Genomic DNA, 25403 nt, shown 5'->3' on the forward strand with positions numbered 1-25403 from the left:
GAAGTTTTAGATTTTATCCCAGCAGTTTATTTATTTATTGATCAACGTGTATCACATGAGATTGTTTTTATTCTTAAGTTTGTACATATGTTTTAAAGAATGGAATATTATGAATTAACCAAATTATTTGTAAATCTTGTGAATTATTTCAAAATTATTAATAAAATAATTAAACAGTAAAAAAAATTTTTTTTGTTCATTAATTTACAAGAAAAAAAGGGTAAGTTTCATTATCACAAAACTAGGTTAAATTTAACTGAATAATAGCCACGTGATTTCTTTTTTTTTAAGTACTGGTACACTCGAGGACAATATTTTAATTTTGAAATATTTATTATTATGTAATAATTTCAACTGAATATACAGTTATAATTGATATTTTAAGATTTTACCAAAAAGTTATTGAAGAATAATTTACTGAATAGTTTTATTCAATAAATCGGTCATCTTGATTAACTCGATTTGGAATGTTTTAATTCCTTTTAACATGTTAAAATTTACACATTATGTTTTAAGGATAGGAGTTTTATTAAGGATTTCTTGTTACTTAAGTTAACTTGATGCTGTTGTTTCATAATACACTATTTGATAAGTGTCAATTATAAAATATGCCTTATAAAAACATTTTAGAACATATTTTCATTATTTATTAAAAATATTTCAAGATAATCAAATTTTGAGTAATTATAAAATCAAAGCTAAAGTCAACTTAGTATATTTTATGCACTTAATCTTAAATTATTAATATTTGTGGAAACTTTTGATTTACAGTAAGTTTGATGATGATTATAAATTGAAATAATAATTATTCTATAATTAATAATTATGTTTAAAATATTTAAAATGAACATTCATGTTTCTTATTTACAAAAACATTTTTGTGCATTATTTTTCATTTCATTGCTATATTTACAAACTAAAAAAATTGAAAAAAAAATTTACCCAATTTTTTTTTCAAATTCAAATTTAGTTTATTTAAAATATTTGAAATCGATGGCAGTAGCTATTAAAATTATTATTTGGCTATTTTAATGAATTCATTAATATTTGTAAAAAAATATTATTTAAAATATTTTTAAATGACCCAACACGAAAGTTTAGCGAAGAACACTTTTACAGGCGACGCACAGTGGTAGAAAAATAAAATTAGCTTACCTAAATTAATACCTCTTAAAAAATAGTCTATTTAATGAATAGTACAAAGTTTCAACTATTTTTCGGTCACTGAATCCAAAATCATTATTAATTTTTAATGTGAACCCTACATAGAAGGAGTAGAAGGATTTTTTTTAATTTTACACAATATTTGTTTTATACAATTTTTTTTATATATTATAAGTCACCAAACCAAATTTATCATTTGTTTTGAATTTGACCTTTAAAAAAAATGAATAAAAGTTTTATTTTAGTTTTAACAAAAATATCATGTTATATATCAGTTTATATATATTTATAGGCCACTGAATTTAAGTATATTATTATTTTAGAATTTAGAGAGTAGTAGAAAAAAATAGAGGGTGGGGGGAAATGGAAGAGTTGATATTGCTCAAAATAAATAATTAAGAATAAATATTGTCTGGGTAAGATGGTTGAAGAATTTAATGAGCCGTTACCTCTTAAAAACTCGTATAAATTTCTGCAACTCAAATTTTCATCATATTAACTTCTAGTTCATAGAATAAAATAACTGTTAGGCGGAGACACACACAAATGTTTTTTTTTTAAAAAAGTTACTAGTTCCATAATATGTACATACTAGTAAATAGCAAAAATGATAAAAATTTAGCCACATTCATTTAACGTATAAGTATGAAAAAAAAATTAATTTTTAACAATTACATTTAAATAAATTCTTAAAACTTATAATATCACAGTTATCTTTATTTACAGTATACATAGTGTGTTTAAAATATAGAAAAAGTTAATCGACAACTTATACACCTAGTGTTGGGCAATACAATGAAGAACGCCCAGTGATATCTGTATATATAAAAGTAATATACCACTAGTTTTATACATTTTAAAGTCTTATCTTGGAAATTGACAAGGTTTATGAGACCTATTTTTATCATTAACATCATATTATTTTATAATAATAATATTATAATTTTGGTTGTATTTCAAATAATTTAAAAATTTGATTTAGGCAAGCTATTTTCATATTCCGACTACTGTGTGACGTCTACTATATATTTTAACAATAAATCATACAAAAAAAAAAAATAGATATTAATATATATAATTTGTATTTATGGTAAAAATCATGTTCAAAAGCTATATAAATGACTTAATCATTCTTAATAGCTTATAAACTTGAAAAAGCAATATAGATTACAAAATTAAATTTGTATTATTATAATTATATTAATCTTTCCTATTTTTGTGCTTGTTTCGTCCAATAATTTAGGATAAATTCCATATTTTATCTGTTGCCATAGTTATAATATATTTATATTTGATTTATAAATTTGAATTATAGTTTGTCAAAACTGACTACATAAATATCTTGCATCAAATTTTAAATCTTGGAAACTAACAAAACCTACAAAATAAAAAATACTCCTACGAAATGAAGAAGTATTTTACTATTTATGTTAGTGTGAAAGCTATAAAAAAAACAGTTATAATAAAAATGTAATTGTGGAGAAGGGGATATTGCTCTATATAGTGCCTCTTAAACCCTTTATGTAATCAAAAAAGTGAAAACTTTTTCATATGAATACCAAAGTTTAAAGGCCATAAATTATCTAATTTTTGCACAACACATTCCTTATACATAATCGAATAATAAAATCATAAACAATTTGGCATTGTGAAAAATTATCCATAATTTATTAATTTTTATCAATTAGCAACTCTATCTAAAAAAAGTAGATGTGATAAAACTAATTAAAAAAAAAAAAATTGGAAAATCACTAAAATATCATTATGAAACTGGAAATACCGATCATCTGTATTTCTTTAAAACTATAGTACTGATATTGATCGTATAAATATTATCATATTTATTGTTACTTCAAATATGACGCTAATTTTTAAAATTATTATTTATTATTATCAAAAATACGTTATTTTTTTGCCAAAAGTCATTCTAAAATTCCAAGATTTTCAATATAATTTTTAAATATTATTTCCTATATTTTGCTTCTAAATGCGAAGAATTAATTTTTTTTGTAAGACATCAAATATTGTTTTAAAAATAATATTAAATTTTATTGTTAATGAAATTAATGTAATCACTAAAGGTATAATAATAATACCATTGTATTACAATAAAAAATATTAATCATTGATTATGAATCATTATACATAATCAATTATTATTTTTAATTTATCTCATAAAATAAATATTAATTTAATAAATTTACAACATTGACAAATTTAACACATTAAAGCTTCATTTCCAATAGATTCCAAAATATATATAAAAACTTTTGAGTCACATAAAAACCATCAAAGTGACCGGCATTGCCTGAGTCTTGCATCTTAAATTAGTATTAATAAAATAAAGCGGTTTATTTAGCTCATTTCGGAATCTGTCATACTTAAGTTTTATAGGGTTCGATTCCGTTGCGTTGAGCTATGTGGGTTTTCCCGTCCTTTCTAACAAAAGCATATCTTTCCACGTAAAATATAAATAGAATAATAATAAAACTAATAAATTTATTTGTATAGTAATAAAAGAGTTGTGCACATTCTAATTACATTCATATATAATACTGATTTTTTATTTACTTGTGTAATTTTATCATACTAAATTTGGATTTCCTATAAAATTCAATTATTGGGATATCTTAGATATTTTGACAGGAGAAGACAACATTAGCATAGTTTACATGGATGGTGTGAGGCTTTATACGCCATAGAAATATTTGTAGCCCCAAACAAATTAAATTTTTGGTGAAAGAGAAGGTAGATGAAACAATGTAATAGAGAAACTTCTCTTTATGTCCAAACTTATAAAATAGATTATATAGCTATACCCCTTACAGACAAATTTTTTAAGCTATGCTCATGAGGGCACACTCTTGAGCACAAATTGTGGATGGTTTATAATTATATAAAATGAAATATTAGAGAGGGGAAAATTAGATGTAATAAATTCTTACAAATATTTTATTAAAATTGGGCTTAAATAAGCAAAAACACAGATGAGTCTATTAATTAGCGTCTTCTTTAAGATGGCTAATTATTAACCATCGCTAAAGGTTAGAGAACTTAGTCATTTTGTGATCCTCAACTTTAAGACCTGATATTTGTTATTGTTTACATCCTTTTTTACATTTTTTAGTGTTGGAAACACTGTTTAAACATCAAAAATACAGTTGCAAACTTAGAAAAAGAAAAAAAATTATCAGTACACAATAGTGTACGGGAGATTAGAAAGTGTAATTCATTTTTATAATAACTTATTGGACGATATTTGCTTAAAAAAATTTGTTAAGAGAAAACTGATAGAGAGAGCATGTGCTCCTGTTGAAGCACGTGGTCACTATAAATCTGCTAGTGGTTTAATGATTTAAATCAATATTGGACTAGTATAATTCTTTGTCGGGGTAAAACCAATTATTATTTTTGTTTTTAAATAACTATTGCAAAATAAATATTGATTTGAAACTTTGATTTAATATAAACTACGTCTTTACAGAGTTTTTTTTTATCATGAACCACTTGATTTATTAAAATAATAAAAAATATTGATAACTTTTTTTTATTTTTTGTTTCTTTGAGTTACATATTTTTTTCCATTTATCAATCATGAAGTATTATTCTTGTCCATAAATTATGTAGCTTGTAAAATAAAAAAATAATCTAATAAAGAAAATAATTGGTCAAAAACATCCTTTGGAGTAATATTTCAAAAGTTATTAACCTTTCACTGTAAATGAATTAAAAATGTGACATACAAAAAAATTGGGTAATAAAACAATTCCAATTGTAGTCTTATAGTGTACATAAAATTTAAAACAACATTTGTAAGCATTAGTGATGTTTTAGTAAAAAGCTAGAGGGAGGGTATACGTTCAAATATAGATTTCATGAAAATAATAATTAAAATATTTAGTTTAAAAGTTAGCATACAGTGATAATGTTGGGCTTAAAAGTTCACAGGTTCATAGTAAAGAACACTTTTTGGTAAAATTTGATTTAATTATTAAATATAGTTAACTTCAAAGGCGTACATCGATTATAATAGTCATATAATTATTCAATACCATTTATATAGTACACGATTTTTCTATATTCCTCAGTTTCGGCGATTACCTATTTATCAGTGCTGAATTTATTTTCGGAAAGCATTCTTTTGATGTCTGCAAACAGGAAAAAGTCACTAGGGGTCAGATCAGTAGAATATGGTGGTTAGAGAAATAGCCTAATTCATGCAACTTTGTCATAGTTTTTTTGAATTCGTGACACGATGCATTGTCTTAATGAAACAGAACTATTATGTTTTAAATGGGGTCGATTTTTCGTAATTTCATACATTAAATGCTCCATCAAGAGCAATTAATACAACTATGTAGTAATTGCCGTGGATGGTCTAACCTTTTTCGATGAATATTATACTATGTGTATCCAACAATGCTGATGCCGTAACATTGTCAGCTGACCGTTGGGTCTCTGAATCCATTCTTTGGATTCGGTTCATCGCGTACAATCCACTTAACTGGATTGTACGTTGATAATACTTGATTGGACTCTGGAGTGAAGTGGAGGAGTTATGTTTTTTCATTGTCACATATTGACCCAAAAATTCGTTTTTATTACAGTTGAAAGCTCCAAAGACTACTCCGAATCTTCAACACGTTGTTATTTTAATTGTAAGCTCACGCGGCAACCACTTAGCACACAGCTTTTGCATGTCCAAATATTCAATATGTATCCAACACGTTCCTTTGTTAACTTTAGAGTTTCAGTTATCTTTATCAATTTTACTTAACCGTTCATAATTATATTGTGGACTTATTTTATGTTTTCGTCATTAATAGTCTCTTTTGGATGTCTACTGCGTGCATCGTCTTCGATGCTCATTTAGCCTTGTTTAAATTTAGCAAACCATTTCTCAACGGTTGATTTTCCTGGTGCAAAGTCTGAATAATATTTATAAAGTCAAACCTTGACTTCAACAGTATTTATTTCGTCAAAAAGCAATGTTTAATTAACACTTGAAATTTTTTTTTATCCATATTTTTCAAAATAACAAAAGTAGCTTCACTCACAATGCTATATCTAACGAACCAATTATCCGACAGTTGTCAAATTTATACATATATTTTTTCAAGGTTGGTATTAATTAAAAATAATATTAATTCATTTCTAGTAACGCCATCTATATGTCAGATTACGAACTTTTCAGCTCATCAACCTATTTGATAGAATCACAAAACTTAGATAAAATCTACAGATTACTACAGAGGTATTAATTTTAAAATACGTTTAACATATGCGAATGTTGGCTGCATTAGCATATGTTTCTTTAGAAATGCTTATGAAGCACTTACTGACACTACATTTTTTCTTGAAAAATGAAAACATTTTCCTCAATTTCCTCGACTACTTTGAGGAAATTTGGATTGGTTATAAAACAGGCAGAAGAAAACACATATGCAACCGAAATATCTTATTGCACTTTTAATTGTTATAAAAGTCCCACAAATAATCTTCCAACGACAAATAACTATATTGATGGATGACACAAAGGCTTACAAGTTAAATAGGTTGGTATCAACAGTTTAAATTGTTTTTTATAAATAAATAAGTACATTTTATATTTTAGCTGTTCATCATCTTACACTATGGAAGTTTATTGAATGCCTACAAAAAAATCAAAATTTCGAAGAAATTTAAATGGAAAATTATAATTTGGATTACCAGACAAAAAAAAAAAAAGTATAAATGTTGTGTCAATAAAATAAAATTACTACTTAACAACTTTGATGCAAATGACTTAATAAATGTTTTAAAAGTTGTTGCATATAACTTAGGCTTACAATGTTAAAATTTTTAAAAAATACTATTTTCACTGTTTTTTTTAATATATTCGCTGTATTTTAATTAGCTATTATTTTTTGCTATATTGAAGTCGTTCTTTTGAGTTTCACAATTTAATTTTGCTGTTTTGAATGGAAACCATTAATTACTATCAGATATTATATAAAATTAACCCTACTATACCACGTTCTTACTATGTCACGAGTACACAGTTTTAGGTTATTTTTTTTTCTTTTGGTAACATTATTATTTGTATTATTACATTACTTTTATAAATAATAATAATATAAATTCATTATTTATAAATTTGGCATTTACCAGAAAAAAATGTATGTTTTTAAATTTTTAATTTTAGTAAATAGATATGCTTTAATTTAAATACTTATATATTAAAAATATTTTGGTAAATTAATAATAATGTGGTATAAAACAGTGTAGACACGTTTGTATTTAAAATAAAAGTACTCATATGCAGAGATATAAAAAATAGTTTTAAAACGTATTTAAATAAATACAAATACTGTCACATCATAAGTATTTAGAATACATTTCTAATATTTTTTCAGAAATGTATTAAATAGTTCATGATAAAAAAATCACTTTGTACATAGCAACTTTTACCTGTATATCAAATAAAATATTTAAAGAATTTTATATTATTTTGGTTTGGTTAGGGTAGGAATATAATAAAGAAAATGATTTTATATTTAGGATCTAAAGAAGAATATTGATCAGAAGCGTTGCTATGAGGGTAATGAATCACCCCCAACCCCAAATACCGACTCAGCAATTTTATGCCTAGTCGGTAAATATATTGCCTTTTTTAGATTTTTTTAGTGAAAAAAATAACGATTTGTGTCAATAGTTAAGTAGCATCAGAACAAAAAAAGATACAACATGTTTATTCTGTGTTTTATTATTTCTGTCCACATGAATATTTGCATGCCCTATTGACCAACTTAACGTAAAAAAATATTACAAATTATATCTAGTTATTCAAAATAATTTTCTATTTTTATTTTTTTTTACTGAACATTTTTTAAAGTTTTAAAATATAATAACTGATTTTAAGTTAATAGTTTAAATATTTTATGAAAATAAAGAAATTAAATTTTAGAGACCTATAAAATTGACATTATTTCATACCACGCTTTTAAATGAATGGGGGGGGGGTCTATGATCACTTATAAAAGTCATATAAATGATCAATATGATTAATATAATATTTGATTATAAATATGAGAAAAGCTATTTTCCAAAAAATGATGTATCTATTTCAGATATTCTTCAGTAGAGCAAACACTAATTTTAAGTTTTTGGGTGTCATATGCACATTATCATGTTGTTTAAGACCAAAAAGTAGACTCGTAATTTTTCGTCAACTCTTAGCTCTTAGAGGAGAAATTTGAGCTCTATGCAATAAGTAATTTTGAAATTTAGGAAATATTAATACCTGTAGAAATAATGATATAAAAGAATAATACTGATAACTAACAATTTTTAAAATAAAAAGGAGGAAATGCTATTATTTATAATGTGCTATTTTGTAATAACTTTGAATATTAAATAAAACATTTTATATCATAAAGAGTGTACAAACAATGTTTTATAATCCTGCTGCAAGTGAAAACTTTTCTATCAAAACGTGTTTATATAACTGTCCATGAGTTACCGTGAGAGTAAAAACGGTAAACTATATGTTTTGAATTTCAGTGTATTATTAATTAAAACAATATATTTCATACTATTTAAATTTATTCGCGATAAAAAAAAATCGTAGAAATATTTTACTTCAAAACATGATTTATTTTAAATGCGTGCAGTGATAGTAAATAAACTATCACATTAATACAAATAGGGCGAATGTTACACAACAATAGGAGTTGTAATAAATCCTTTTAATCATAGTTTTGACTTTTTGAGGATCTATACATAATTTTTTACTTAAATCGAAGTATGTGGGTGTTAAAGCGAAATTAAAGTAAATCAATTAATATAATTTTTCCGGAGAGTCGTTTGAAATATTTTAATCTTATAAGGACTAATATAAATGTATATTTTTAAAATGCAATAATATTACATTATAATTTAATTTTATTGTTATCGTTGATACCAAAGAAAGAGGTACGTTTGAAATTTTTATTTTCAGTTCAAACTCATTTTATCCAAAAATTGACTTACACAACTTTTGCTTTAACCCTCACACATACACAATTTTAAAAACAAACATGGTAAAGTATTCACAAAAAGAACTATACAAAAAATAATTATTAAATCTAGAACATATTTATTGAGACCAATTTACGTTTTCAGAGCTCATTGAAAATTCATTAAATCCATTCGATGCTTCTACATTATTTTCACAATAGGAATCCATATAATAACTATTGTTGTTATTGTTCAAAATTTTTGTTGGATCTAACACCATAAAATTAACAGAGGCGTCAGTCAAGCCCTCAGATTCTGTCTCAATAAAATCAATAGGACTTGATAAACCAACAACGCCATTGACAGAACTCATTTTAGCGTCTCCTGGGATTTGAGGGTAATACTCTGCTTCATGGGGCATTGAGTACATGAAGTCCAAAGAAGATTCATGTGCGATACTATTGCTACCGTCGGAACTAGTAATTTCAGTCTTCACCATATACTGATACTGGTCATGATCCTGGTATCGATGTTGATTGTGATGACTAAGAGAAACATCGTCGGCTTGGTAACAGCGGAAGTCTTCAGCAGGATGGCGATAACTCTGCTGCCATCCTACCAAGTCATCACAATGCGTCGACATAGGGGGACTTTTGTGGTGGATAGTACCACTACCCAAGTCCAGTACAGTTGTCGGCGACTTATTCGCATACTCTGATGTGCCTTGTACGGGTTGTTGAAACATGTCATTGGGAGAAGAAGTGACACAAGGTTGGGATTGGCCAAATGCATCTGGACCCAAAGCCACAGCAAAATCAATGGGAGTAGGGTTAGCCAACGGCAACGGATAATGCTGCACACTTGACCAATCTTGGTTATGATCGCCAGACAAGAAAGTCTGTTCAACCATTCCCGTGTCCGTTGTCTGAGGTAACTCTAGACGGCTGCAAACGCAACAATAAGGGAGACAAGAACAGTTTGAATCTAAAAAATATACATCATTAGAAACTTTCAAAATAAAAATGGGTAATAATTTCAATAACTTACTTGAATTTTGATTATCAGGTACAACTTGAACAGGTTGAGAATTTATTAAATAATTTTTTTTAGGACCACTCGTCTTTTGTTTCCTTAAAGTATCACTCTAAAAAAAAAAAGAAAGAATTCCTCAATACTTCATAATCAATATCTAATATATTTCGTGCTATTTTCAGTTAATTTATACTTTATATAGTTGAATGAAATTAAGGTTAAAATGATCCAATAGAATAATTTTGTGAGTTTTTTGTATTTATTCTTTTTTTTATTATTTATGTTTAATTTATTATTTATTTTCATTCACTTATTTATTTTAGTTTAATTTTTATTTTTTCATTTTTTTATTAAATTTTGTATTATTTCATCTCGATAGTTAATTATTAATATGATTATTTAGTATTTATATTTATTGATATTAAATATTATTGTTTATTCAATCCTGTAAAAATGGTTGAATTTATTTTGAATTGATAAGGATTCTTAATTAAAATGTTATTACTTTATAAAATTACAAACAAAAATAGAAAAATGTATATCTAAATTCGAATAATAAATGTATAATGTAGAAATGTTATATTAACGACTAAATAGTCAGATTAGATGTTTGTATAGTTTTTTTGTCAATCACGTAATTAATTTTAATCATAAGTAATATCAACTATAATATTAAAATTTATTTTAATTAAAAAAAATAATATTTAGATTTTTTGGTTTCACTTCAATTAAATTTGGTACACTGTCTAATCGTCTATTACTTTTATGTTAACATATTGAAACGTTGATTTTTTTTGGTCAATGACTAATGGTTTACATTTTTTAGTCTACGCTATTGAGGTCCACCACAATATTTGTATAAAAGTACATTAACATTTTGTCTATTTATGTATAATATTTTTCAAAATCATTATTTTTTTTATACATATGAAGTCTTTTTAAGCGCGGGCTAAAGTGGTAAGTGCATTGGTAGCTTTGGTTTTTCCAACTACTTTGGGTTTATTCATAGTCAACAAATAAATCAAAAACTGATACAGGATAATAATAGTAGATATTTTTATTGAATTAATTTTTTTTCAGTAGACCATATTATAAACACTAATGTAAAGTCGACGTTTTGTAGTAGACGATATAATCTTTAACATTAAATACATATATTATAATTATCTAACAATAATTTATTATTATTATTTATATGAAAACTTATATTGTGATTAAACAAGGTGATTCTTTTAAAAGAAACCATTCGATTTCTCTAAAAATAATGTTAAAAAAAAATAATGTAAAAAAATATTTTGTTGGTATTTTTTATTTACATATATTTCTTGATTTACCAGTTTAGTTAAAGTTTTAGTTTTTTAATACATTTTTTATACCTATTTAAGAGTGTCAACTTAATTTTTTTTAATGGAAACGTAGATATTTTCTAGCTTATAAAATAGATATTGATCTAATTAAGATTAATTCATCTGGTCGATGAAAACTTTTAGAAAAGTATTTCAGAAGCTATTAATAATTTAAGGCAATGAACTGGACGTGAGGAGTGGATTCTGATACTTTTATCACTACAGACATCTCACTCCTCCTTTCGCCTAGACATAAAAATATTAATAACTCCTGAAATAGTAGTTGTTCTCGAACAGTTATTTTCTTAATAAGATCAATTTCTATTAATAAGTTAGTTAAATATTTATATATCCATTTAAAAACATTAAGTTGACACCCCAATAAGACACAAAAATTAAATTTAAAAAAATTAACATTTGTGAAAAAGTTGTTATTTTGAATCCCCCTGTGGGCGGGTAGTCAGGTTTACAACAAGTTTATATAAAATGTAAGGGAAATACGTAAAATTTCTATATAATAAAAATTATTTTGAATCGATCATTTTTAAAAAAGTTATGGTAGTTTTAAGAAAAAAAAATTGAAAATTTAAAAATATTAAAAATCGTAATTTTTGGGGGATTTTCCCCATTTACAGAGAACGAGTGAACTTTTTTTTATTTTGAAGGACAATGTCTTTAACTAGATACGATTTATGATCTTTTGACGTATCGTTGAAAGAAATAGGTTTAGTAAAAGCTGGGATAAAATAGCGACAGACATAAAAAAAAAAAATTTGATTAAAAAAAAATTAATACTTTCCTAACTTCGCATCGAAAAATTGAGGGGATACCGTTAAAAAAATCACCTTTTATAGTAGTGTATATATTATTTATAAAGTATTATTAAATTTATTGAGAATATTATAACTCATTTCTTTATTAAACAATGATTTTTTCATAAAAATGCATAGGATAAAATTTAATTAATTTTTATAAACCATTGTTAATATCAAATTTTTTGTTAAAATATCAAAAAAAGGTATTCCTAAGGATAGATTTAGGGGTAATTTTTGAAAATTAAACGAAAACCATTTATTATTTTGTTACGATTAAATGGAGAATGTTTAATTAAAATTTTAACTTATCGTTAACCTGTTTTGTATTTATCCTTAATGAGATATTAGCAATTGAAGATTTATATTTTTCGCTGTGTTGAATTCAATGGTTGTTATAGATATGACCAAATTTTAATTAGTGAGGTTTTATATATTCTCTTATTTAATATTAAAAAAATAATAATAGATCCCCATTTAACTTTCAAAAGTTACCCCTGAAATCAACCCTATAACTTTTTTCACAATAAACTTGAATTTTATATTTTTTATAAAAATAACTTAAATTTAAATATATTAATTTTTATGAAAAAATCATTATTTAACGGAAAATAATAAAAGCCACTGTATATAATATAATTTGATATATTATGTGAAATGAAAGAATTAAAAAATTTAATTAAAGTTAAAATAATTCTTTCTTAAATAAAATATATTTTTTTATAATAATGTAGTAACAATTAAAAACAACTTTTTAAGGAATAGCTAGAAATTTAATTTAATTTAAAAATTAATTATCTCTGAATTTATGACATTAACACCCCTAGGATGAATTTGATTTGCAATGTGTTTAATGAGTAAAAGGGGCCGCTAAATTGATCAATTTTTACCCTGTTAAGAAAGTGTACTTATAATAAAAATATATATTTTAGGGTAGGGAATTTAGATTGAACTCTCACACAATATTTACATCAATATCCAATAATTACACACTATGTTCTTACATTCTTAATAAATTTTAATCAAACAAACATTAATAGTTACTTTTTTTTTTACAATTTTTACAGTTTTGGACTAGGTTAAAAGCATATTTTTACTAGAAACAAATAATAATAAATATACTTCTAACGTAATAAAAACTGCAAAAATTAGTTTTTAAAAAAGTAGCGTAAAATATTTGCTGGATTAAATTTATTAAGGATATAAGAACAAAGCGGGACACTTGAAAAGAAAAATATAAATAACATTAATATTGAAAAAAATAAATAATATTTAATTTATCTTGAGATAAAAATTTGTTTCGGATTCCAACATGTGAATTTTGTAACCATATAACATTTTAGAACGGTAGTTAATAAAAAAACACATGATTAGCAAACAAAATATAAATTCCGAGGGCAAAAAATATTTTTTTATTTGGGGCAACATATTCAATTTACAAAATTTTAGGTATATAGTAATTTGGTAATTAATGTGTTTATACCCTCCAAAATACACTTCAAAATATGAAGGCCCTTTTTTTGTCAGAGAGTGCTAGGAGCCCATTTCCACACGCCAATGACTTACTGATTTAATAGAAATGTATCAAAGAAAATTATATTCTATGTACATGAATATGTATGATGAAAAAAAATAAATCAGCGTATATCAAACATTAAAATGATCAAAGTAATATAATTCAATATTTTTTAAATACATTATTAACTATGAGTATTGCCTAAGGAAGTGATTGACGGCGAGATCTGTAACTCTTGCAGGCTGACCCATAATATGCTATGCTACGTTTAAATATACTAAGAAGTTTTATGGGCATTCATATGCATATATTTAACGATTCATGGACAACTAACTATAGGCGGTTTGCGTTTGTATACTAGGGTTTGTTATTATCAATGTGAACCTACAATTAAAGATTTTTTTTAAGACAATACAAAACAGATTTAATTATAATAATTCATAAACTTATACTTCGGGTAGGGCTAACAACTTAGTGTATTTTTTATTAGTAAAGGTAAATAATTTATATGTTTTTTCATTCAAAACGCATACTACATTAATTATAATTTGTGTCATCGTTGCTCTATATGATAATAAAAAACTTTAAATAATTTTTATTTAAACGTAGAACTCACCAATTTGTAAATTAGACGACTATAGTATAACAGTGATTAATCTACTTGTCTTTTAAAATCTAATGTAAAAATTAGGGAGGATTTTTTTAAATTAAATTACATTGATTTTATGTTTAATAGTGCAATTTGATTATTAAATTTACTTATTTAATTTTTCAAATAACTTTTATTAATTCATGATAATATTTATATTTACGAGTTATAAATTAAGAATTTAGATTCTTGTGACCGTAAAAACATATATTTTAATTTAATGATAATTTACTTATTCCAGAACTTTTTACGGACATCAGGTTATTGTTCTTAAACTCTTATATGCTAATAGCTGTGAATGTGCAGTACATATTACACCATACCCACGCAGCGTAAGTACATTTAACAATAATCCTATTATGACAAACGCAATCAAGGGTATAATTAACAGCGGATAGTGTAAACTGAAAACATATTAATGACGTACATGTGTGTAATCGTTATTATAACCTATTCCAGCTTTTTAATTATTTAATTTTAATTGTTTATACTCGTTATAAAAGTTTAGATGCATTATGTAAAGTTTAAATAAGAAAATACGCTTATTCTGCATTAAATAAAATATACTTAGAATTTAGATAACAGAAAATAATCAAATGAAATTGTACAGTGTTTAATTTATACCGACGAAATGCAGGGTATAAAATTTTTAATGTCAAATAATCATTGATAGGAACAATATAGTGACATTTTAAAGTAAACCCAATAAAGACATCTGTAAAAATAATTCATGGATTTCTTACTGTGAATAATTCTCATCATTACGGTAGTCACTATAAATATACAGGCCCGCATAATAAATAGCAATAAGAACCCGATTTTTTACCTTTGATTTGTATTCACAATTGTATCATAGTATACTGGTCATATAAAAATTTTCCCACTATTATTAAAGGTAACAGCTTAAACAGTATATTTTCTATAAGGTTATTATCGGACATTGAAGTGTTACACAGTTTTAAACTTTCAGTTGAAATTTTTTAATAAATAATAATGATAATTCATTTTGACAAATAATATTAATTATAAATATATTGATTAAAGATTTTATACTTCGTTCAATAAAATAAAAATGGTATTTCACAAGACTTTCAAAAATTGGAAAGGTATGAACTTTTACAAACATTTTCCACCAAAAAATAAATACTAAGGTATATGTCTTTACAAAGTAAGTCAACTCTTTTAGTTATTAAGATCACATTTTAATTCATTCAGTTTTAATAATCATACTATCTAAAAAGTGAGATTTTTAATAATTAACTTTTAAAAATGATTATTTGATTTAAATAGTATAATCTATACTAAAAAACAGAGCAATAAATCGTTCTTTTAGTTTCTCTAGTCAGTTTATTTATCTTATTACATGTCACAAAGGGAAAATTAATAATCACATGAGATTTATAGGAAGATCTAGCCTTTCATTCTAATAACTTTATAATTTGGGAAAATACTTAAAAAATATCAATTCGCTTAAATAGGACTTACGAAAAAAATAAATAAATCTGGGTAACCTGTGACGAAACCAAGAAGGGTTGGAGAGCATTAACTACCCTGAAATTTTTTTAGCAATTCAGATCAAAAAAATTGCTTAATGACCTTTATTTGGCCAATGAACAATGTTTTTCGTATTTTCCGACATCATAATCTATATTCCTCCAATAATCCATGTTTGATATAATACATTTTTCCCAGTAAAAAAAATTGAATGAAACTTACATAGAAAATATTCATAAAAATAAAGAAAATGTAATTAATTTCAACATTTTGGTTTTTACCTTATTGTTAAACGGAACTTCTCTTGATAGAATCATACCAAAGTTTCTAATTTTTAGGCTTCTTCTGGCTTCTGATGTAGATTTTGCTTCTGGTCTTAAATGATCATGTACACCTTTAGCTTGGAAAAAAATAGCATGATCGGTGTGTCTCCAAAAATGAGTAACTGGATAACCACAATGTCCACGGCAAGGCATAATTTCTAGATGACCGTTACATTGACGATTCGGACATGGTTTCCCTATAAAAAATTCATATTTACATAGATTTATAAATAAATTATCATATACTATTTATCAAAAATAATATAAATCAAAAAGTTTTTTTATATAAATATTACCGACGAATAAAATGTGTTTTGTATTATAGTTTTTGAGTTACAGTACTTTGAATTTGAAAGAAAATTGAATTTTAATTTCATTTTGTAGTATTATTTAAGAACATAAGATAATTTCAGTTAAATAGTTTAACATTTATACATTTATATTTGTTGATATCACATAATTTCATGATAAACTGTAATATTTGATAAAAATTAAGGTACAATAAACGTAATATAACAACATTAATATACAATGTTCTTGATTAGGTTCATTTTACTGATATGAAGTATGAATAATTGATAAGGCCTAATCAAAAATCAAAACTTTTAATACAATACATTTTATCTAATGGTAATATTTATTAATAAAAAACGTTTTTCATTTGATTTTTCATAATTGTTCCTTTAAAACATCCCATTGAAATAAAAAAAGTTTAATAAAATTTGATTTAGTAATTTATAATAAACCAATTTTGTTAGAAAATTTTTTTTTATTTTCAATAGTATAAACATCGCATAAACTGCGATTTTTGAAGTATTTTCAGTAGTAATTACTGAAAATACTACAAATAAAATTGAGAAAATTACTTTTTTATTTATAGATGATGAATATTTGGAAAATATATTTTTTCAAGTAATCTCAATTTATAATATTTTCACATGATACATTTTAAATAACATCAATACAAACATTTAGGACTGCCTGTTTGATTTTTTATTTAATAAAATAAATTGGACATCCCTAATTGTATGTAGCTTTTCATTAAAAAAATAAAAAATAACAATTTCATAAATATTATATAAATACTAGGTGGCAACCATGTTAATTTCATGGGATTATTATTGACTTACAAAATCATTTTCTGACATTGCAAATTATAAAAGCATTAAGCTTCTTGAAAATAGTTTTTGGTCAATTTAACATGATATTATATTTTTAATGTTTGGAAATTGTATTTTAAAATTACATCGCTTCTAGAAACTAGAAAAGTAGTCAATCTAAAAAGGTTTTATTTTCTGTTTTTTAAAGGAATATAAACAATAAAGAAGAAATATTGAACAAGTAAAAATCAATTCATTTACTGATAACAATTAATGCAAAAGTTTCTTGGATAAATATAGACGCACTTGGTTGTAAATTAATAGCAAGTATTGTAGTTAATATTCAAAGTAATAACAATTTGGCGGTTGTTGAAAGACTGAGATTAATGGAACTACATACTCTGGAGATAGGAGTGATTGTTTTTTTAATTTATTAATATACCTCGCGACAAAAAATTTAAATTTCATAAACAATATTAAAATGTCATATTTTGCAATGACATGAAATGACATTCACCTTATATTTGCAAAATTAATAGGAATAACATCTAATAGTAGAATTAGTCGTAAGTCGATCTAATTATTGACTTGTACTACCACTTTTAATGTTGTCTTTGACTGTACTGAATTACTATCTTTTATTGAAAATAATGAAGTAGATTTAAAAAAATATCAAGATTCAAGATTAAAAACTAATATTTATTTATTTTACACAAAATTATTGCATAATAACATAAAAGTAGTACAAAATTTATTTTAGACATCATTAATATTAGGCACATTACCTTGTTGTTTTTTTCTAGCTTTATCACATATGGCAGGCCTAAGATGAATAGTATCGCCCGAAGGTAATACACATCTCCTAGAGCAAAGAAGTACACCAAGACATGATTTCTTTAAAATATGAACATTGTGATTATTTGTATTTCTCATGGCCCAACCAGAAGCGTGTCGCTTAGCTTCCTCGCAACTTGGAGGATAAACAAGGCGACAATGCCCATCAGCCCATTCTTCCCATTGATTAAAGTGACTCACCTGTTCAAGTAATAATCATTAAATATCTTAATAGTAGTTATTAACATTGTTTAGCTAACTATTCGACATAAAATATTATTTTATTTGGGTAATATTTTGTAAAATTTAAAATTTAAAGTGATGATCCAAATAATACTCATGATCTAGGTTTCAAAGTATACTTTAAAATCAAGTTAGCATTAAAAAAATAATTAACATTAAATTTAATTTAAATAAAATCTATTCTAGTTTCTATGTATTTTTAGAAGGTATTGTTTATCTCTGCTGCCTTCAATTTTTTTTAAATTTATGAACACAAAATTTCAAAATGTTTGCAAAAGTATTTCAATAAAATATACCTTTTTAACAAAGTTCTATTTGTTTAAAAATCAAATATTTACTACGTAATGTTTGATTTTTGTTTTTACTATTAAATATATAAAAAATAATGATAAGAAAATTTATTCTGTAATTTTATAAAACAATAAAATATTCAACAACAAAAAAAATTAATTTTCACTGTAATTACATAATATAAAATATATGTAGCTGGGAATTTTTAGTGAATATTTACTGAGAGTCCACTTTTTACTGATTGAAAGATACCTTTTTTATTAATATTATTATAATGCAATATTTTTATTACAACATATATACTGATATATATCAATAAATGCAAACTTTGCTTAACTGATCAGCATAGAAAAAACCACAAAATATTATGGAATATAAATAATTTCAATTTTGCTTTGTATGTGAAGTATAATAGTAATATAATAATATCTTGTATAAAAAAAACATTAAATCTGGAATAAATAATTAAAAAAGAGATAATGTTATCCTTATTTATGAAATTTTCTTTTGAATCGTCTGAATACAGCACACCCAATGTATGAATTATTTCTCTATTATGCGTTTAATAAGACACAGAAAACATACTTAAAAAAATTGCCTTTAAGTACAGTAAAAAAGTAACAGAATAGTTTGATGCAAATTAAATTTACGTTATGCAAGATACACTTTGGATATGTTAAATTTAATCTTATTGATTAAATTAATAGTCTGTAAAGAGTTAATGCAAATTTTTTTTTTATAAAACGCCTTTGACAAATTTGTTAAAAATGTAAAATTTTCATTAATAATAGGTATTAAATTTTAATGGTTTTTAGATTTTTTACCACATGTAAAATAACACAAACCACTTTAATTGACTTATTATTTATTAAGTAAATAAATTATAGTTGAGGACCACTGGTCAGGTTTTTGAAGTGGACATAGAGCGCTGTGGTGTTACTACATTTACATTTACTAAAGAACTATGAAAAGAAAAACAAGAGAACATATGATTAGAACTGATATAATCACATTAACTTAATATGTTTAAAAAATTATAAGACAGATATTTTTACATTCAAATGATAACATTATATTACAGAATATTCTTAATTATTAACTTCAACTCGATTTATTTATAATTTTGTGAACTCTGTTCTGGCTGAATCCAATAAAAACATAATCAAATTTAATTTAATTTACTTTTTGGTCGTGTGAAAATTAAATTTTATTGTTATTAACTCAGTACAAAAGGTGTGGTAGTTTTAAGTTAAAAAATTTATCAGTTTTTTTTCAAAGTAATGATTTTACTTATGCCTTTTTAATTTTATTGTATATTTTAAATGTTATCTAATAATTGTAAAAATTGTAATAATGTAATCAATAATTTTCAGTGTTTATATATTATCATTTATTTCATGCAGTTATAAGAACACAATTGATAACTGTTTAATTTAAAGTAGAATTTAACTTAATTTAAAATCATTGTAAGATTTTATGACAGCATATATTTTTACTTGTATTATGACATAAAAAAATAATGTACCTTTGGAATGATTGAGTCGTTGATATCCCAATCCGCAATGCGATTTAGTGAATCTGTTGGTGGCCGGCCACGCGAGTAACTATACTCATTACTCATGCTAAGATCTTCGTATTCTTGTTTACTAAATAAAATAAAAATTAATTTATTAAAAAAATTGTAATAGCTTGGCATTAAAAATTCAATGAGCTAATCATCTAAGATTTGTTGTTAGACACTTGATCGTTTCAACTATTTGTCGATAACGCTGGCGGGAAAAGTATGAAATGCCTATTTACAGACATGTAAGTTATAAAAATCTCCAACTGTTATGTAAAACTGATATCATGAAGTGATTATCTTAAAGGTAGAAATAAAATAGCTAAATAATTTCGAAAGGAAGATGTCAATTATAATATTAAACACTTTGTAATCTAATAATGGTTAAGATACGAGAAGACTTGTTCATAATACACTGTTTTTGTATATATAAAACGTAGCGATACAATAATTAAGCGTTCTCATCGAGTTATATTTTTTATTAGTAATTAAGGTACTATTGAACGTTTATAAACACTGAAATAAAATTTTAAAAAATAATTAAATAGAATTATAAGGGATAAATTTAATTTACTACAATGAGTTAAAAAAAACATAGTGGACACTATCATTATGATACTGTTATTAAACTATTTATAGAGAGACAAATTTATGTTCTTATAAAATTAAAATAGTTTGCGACTATCTTCAGACTCGCCGTGTCGACAAAACTACTACTAAGTTGTAGGAGAAAAAACTAGTTTTTATTTTATCTTAATTGAATTTGTACTATATAAATTTTACAGTTTAAATCATCTGATAATAACACGAAAACATTGACTAAACAGTGAATTTATTTTTGACCAAATCATATAGATAATTGTTAATCGAGACACGTGCAAGTAATAAAACGGTCATCAATAACAACTAAATATTCCACCAGATAAAATAAAAACAGACAATATCTCAATTAAATAGATCACGAATTCAAAAAATTAAAGAATAAGTAATAAATAATAAAAATACTAGAATGATCTAGGCAATAAGAATTGATGATGGTAAAAAAAAACACTAGACATTGAATACTCAAATAGGAGGGGATTAGGGGATATATCCCATTTTGACATACCCTTTTTGAAATATTTGAAAAATTTTTATACCTCGAACACTTTATATATAATAGTTCAATTTAAATAATGTTTCTAAGCATAATTATTATGAAAAAATTATTAATCCTATAAATTTTGTAAATTAAATTAAAATTATTTTTACAAGAATAAATGCAACGTTGTACTATTTTTAATTATATAAAATATGTTTAATAACGAAAAAATTAATTTATGCTCATTTAGTAGTCAATTGCATCTTGACATAGTAATACAAAAAAAACTATGGGACACGGGGCACATTTCCATTATGATTTCTATCATAAAGTGTTTTCATCCCCTCTCATGGAAAAATTAATTGACCGTCACTGTAAATGAAAGATAAAACGAATTACATGAAGTAGTATTTAGAGCCAGGTATATTATTACCCAGTAACGAGGCTAACCAAAATATTAAAACGTTTATCAGCAACAGAACTTATCTCAAAATGAGATTTTTATAAATAATAATAAAAGAAGTTTTTAAAAAAAAATTTTTTTCTACAAAATTTTTTGTGTGACTCATAATTCTGTTGATAGTTATGAAAATAAAATCACCATTTGTGTTAACACTTTTATAGTTTGTCCTTAGATCATCCTAAAAAGTTAGAAAAACTGAGATACACACTGTTGCAGTAAAAACGACATTATGGCATATTAATAAAAGTAATATCGAATAACATCAATAATATAACAATATGGTAATAATAAATAAATAAAATTGGTCTTAAAAATTTAAAAATCAAAGTTTTTCATAACATTTAGTTATTATTTAATTAAATCATTAAATTTAAGGAACACGAGAAATTCCCTACAAAGAGCACCAATAGCATAGGAGGGTGTTAATTCAACAATTTTACTTGAAAGATGCCTCTTATAAATAATAAATTAAATATATTAACTTGAAAAATACTAAATAAAATTGTTCAAGCAAACTTTAAAATGAAATTCAGGTATAATTATTTCCATGAGTAATTCAATAAAAAAATCGGAAAAGTATAGAATAAAAATATAGTAGGACCTCCAATAAAATTTAAATTCTTTAATTCTAATAAAAATTAAAATTAAAATTTTGATTAATATCTATTGGAACCATTTAAGAAAACTGACAATGCTTTTTACCTCGTTCCAGCTTTGAAAATTTTCATGTACGTCAGTTTTTTTAATCAAAATAAGTCAAGTAAACGGCATATAATATTATGACGAGTTTGGTTAAATTTTTTTTATAATTCGACTAGAATATTAATTATTTCTTTTACGTTCGTAAATTTTGTATTAAAAATGTTACCAATGTCGATTTCAAAAAATGTTTTAAGCACACAAAAATTATTGGAGTTTCTTTTAACTATAACCAAAAATGTTGGATGGTTATGGCCGAGTTAAGTCTTTTTGAATACATTTTACCAACGCCGGACCGTTTAACTAAATACATCAATACATTTCAAGATAAGAAATATGAAAAGTTATTGTAAAAATATGTAGTCTCTTAAATTTAAATTCGAACGAGTTTAGATTAATTTACTTTCATGTTTAACTACAACTAATGTCCTCAAAGCAAAAAAGTTGCTATTCACATTAACGCTACAAACTATTATTATTTTAACCTGGTAAATATAATTAAAATAAACACTACACGTCTCTTAAGTGAAAATCTACGTCCAATTGGAAATTAATAAAAGTGCATTTAGGGTTAAAATAACTATCTATTTTCTAGTGTGCAAAGAAAAAACTGTAGCAGCAATCACAGACAAAGTTAAAAAAACATTTTAAAAACAATAATTTTCCCCCGCCAAAAGTTTTTTGCATCATAATTAATATTAATTTCTGATTTTTTTTTCTGGATAGAGCTAACATAGCTAAACTCAAACTTTGTCTATGATAAAAATGTTTAAATAGTTAAATTTTTAATATAAGAACAATTAAAACGATTTTTATTAACATTAAATGTCATTTTGTAATATTTATAAGTCGTTTTATTTAATTGTTAAATAGATTTGAACTTTGAATCAAGCAAAATGTTATAATAATATTTATAATATATATTTATATAATAGTTATAATATAATATTTAGTTGTGATTAAAAATTATAAAATCTTGTTATAAGAGGATTTTATGATTATAGTTTTATGTCAGAATATGATTGTGAATATAATAATGTAGTAATATTTGAATTAAAAAATGACAGACATTATAAGTATTGATAGCTATAAAATTAAATAATACTAAATGATTAATGAACAATAATAAAAATAATGAATTGAATTTTATATAATTATATTAAGAAACAGANTAAAAATAATGAATTGAATTTTATATAATTATATTAAGAAAAAATTAGATTTAAAATTTCAATAAAAAAAAAAAAAACAAAAAACTGCATCGAGACTTAATAAAAAATAATATTTATGTTAAGTTTGTCATTCATTTGCAATGTATTTAACATTAAAACATTTATGCCCCTATTACCTTGTTCTCTTTTCAATGGATATGTTTTTTCATTGACACGGACATCAGAATGACATGGTAATCTTTTAATTGTACTAGATGAATATTGACTAATTATATACATACAATTAAAAGACTAGCACTGTTGCGCAAACAGTGAATTAAATTACAAAATAATTTAAAACCGTAATCATATGCCAATTTTTATCAATCGCTCAAAATAATCCGAATCTAGAAGAATACAAGTACAAATGCACAAAATGTTTTTGTGTTTCATATCGACCAACTAATAAATCTATAATTGACATTATATACAATACTCACAAAACGACGACCATAATAAACAAATTTTCAATTTTTTATTTTCTACCTTCACTACTAACTCGAACTGCGATTTGAAGCTGATGAATTAGAAACGATATTTCGAATACGCGGAGTTTAGATAGAATTTGAAGACCACCAACGACTACACTGCGAACGGAACACCAAACAGTCACTAACGATGAGTTTCTGGCTGTTGTCGAGTTCAGCGTTTTGAGGACCAAGGGGCCGACCTCGGCGGACCAATAGGAGACGAAGCCAAGCCCACTAGTGTAGAAAAAAAGAATAAACTAACATTGAAACTATATTGGATATACAAACAAATACAGTAGCGTCGACAGTATAATCCTTCCGTTTCCCATTGCACGCGAGCCTTGTAGAAGACTGATTTCCATTTAATGAGTGTCATTTCCAACGCATATTAAGAGCAAGTAACGTTGTCCTACTGAGTACACAGATACTCAGTGACCCTTAATTATATTCTTCCCCACCTTTCCTTTCCATATGGACTTAAAAAAAAGTTCATGTCACTGAAACCGAGCCATATATTTGATTAAGTTAAAAAGGTTTTAAATAATGCAGTATTTCATTTAATCCGAACGAAATGCTTCGCCACTTTAAACTCTTTTATTCCACTCATTTACTTATCATATAACTAACGGACAATTGATAATCAAGTTTCATTACAACATTCTGTATATGCAATGAAATGTCAAAGATCTATAATAAGAGGTTACGAAAACAATCTAAAAAACTAAAATCGCTTTCTTGAAAAGTGTAAAAACATTCGTTTAAACATTTTCATTCGTGCTTTCCCGTTCCAATGAACACTGGTCATTTTTTTCTTTTTTTTTTTACAATTTATTTTATTAATATAAATTTTATTCGTTGTTGTATTAAATTTTATTAATACACTGAATCGCCAAAAAAAAGATATTTTTGAAATTTTATTTTACTTAAAAAACAAAAATTATTCACTCATTTTCTCTTTGTATCATTTATTATCTATCTCAAACATGATTAATGTGTTTAGAAACAGATACAAATTTCAACTAAATGTTCAATTTCTAATTTTGTTGACAAAAGTATACAGGTTGTTCAGTAAGTTAGAAAACAGACAAATTGTTAAAATCAAAAAGAACAATGGAAACCCGTTTTCTTACTTACTGA

The 25403-nt window shown here is 24.6% G+C and overlaps 1 protein-coding gene and 1 long non-coding RNA gene across 5 annotated transcripts; one reads left to right on the plus strand and one right to left on the minus strand.

The window, feature by feature from the left end:
- On the plus strand, positions 1-10408 carry LOC126899918 (uncharacterized). 2 transcript variants are annotated; one of them, XR_007702747.1, is made up of 5 exons: positions 1-220; positions 6323-6719; positions 6779-6891; positions 9307-10167; positions 10252-10408. It is a non-coding gene; the product is annotated as an uncharacterized LOC126899918 (long non-coding RNA). The 2 variants fall into 2 exon arrangements; XR_007702746.1 differs by lacking the exons at positions 9307-10167; positions 10252-10408 and having other exon boundaries at positions 21-220; positions 6779-7076.
- Positions 8741-24426, minus strand: LOC126899910 (transcription factor glial cells missing 2-like). 3 transcript variants are annotated; one of them, XM_050675174.1, is made up of 6 exons: positions 24283-24426; positions 20307-20427; positions 18199-18448; positions 16272-16510; positions 10189-10285; positions 8741-10125 (listed from the first exon to the last, which is right to left on the minus strand). In XM_050675174.1, exons 2-6 carry the CDS (start codon positions 20400-20402, stop codon positions 9281-9283), a joined length of 1527 nt encoding a protein of 508 aa, XP_050531131.1. In that variant the 5' UTR covers positions 20403-20427; positions 24283-24426; the 3' UTR covers positions 8741-9280. The 3 variants fall into 3 exon arrangements, with proteins under 3 accessions (XP_050531131.1, XP_050531130.1, XP_050531129.1); XM_050675173.1 differs by having other exon boundaries at positions 24237-24425; XM_050675172.1 differs by lacking the exon at positions 24283-24426 and having other exon boundaries at positions 20307-21127.
- Positions 24427-25403: the final 977 nt, after the last annotated feature.

This window comes from Daktulosphaira vitifoliae, unplaced genomic scaffold, assembly GCF_025091365.1.
Source record: "Daktulosphaira vitifoliae isolate Bord-2020 unplaced genomic scaffold, ASM2509136v1 Scaffold_2, whole genome shotgun sequence".
NCBI lineage: Eukaryota > Metazoa > Arthropoda > Insecta > Hemiptera > Phylloxeridae > Daktulosphaira > Daktulosphaira vitifoliae.

Excerpts from the sequence above, each read along its gene's own strand:
- LOC126899910 (XM_050675172.1), bottom strand. The coding sequence starts at position 20,477 with ATGCCAAGCTATTACAATTTTTTTAATAAATTAATTTTTATTTTATTT. Across the intron at positions 16,511-18,198 it reads AGCTAGAAAAAAACAACAAG|GGAAACCATGTCCGAATCGT; the intron begins GTAATGTGCCTA and ends AATTTTTTATAG. Across the intron at positions 10,126-10,188 it reads ACCTGATAATCAAAATTCAA|ATTCAAACTGTTCTTGTCTC; the intron begins GTAAGTTATTGA and ends TATATTTTTTAG.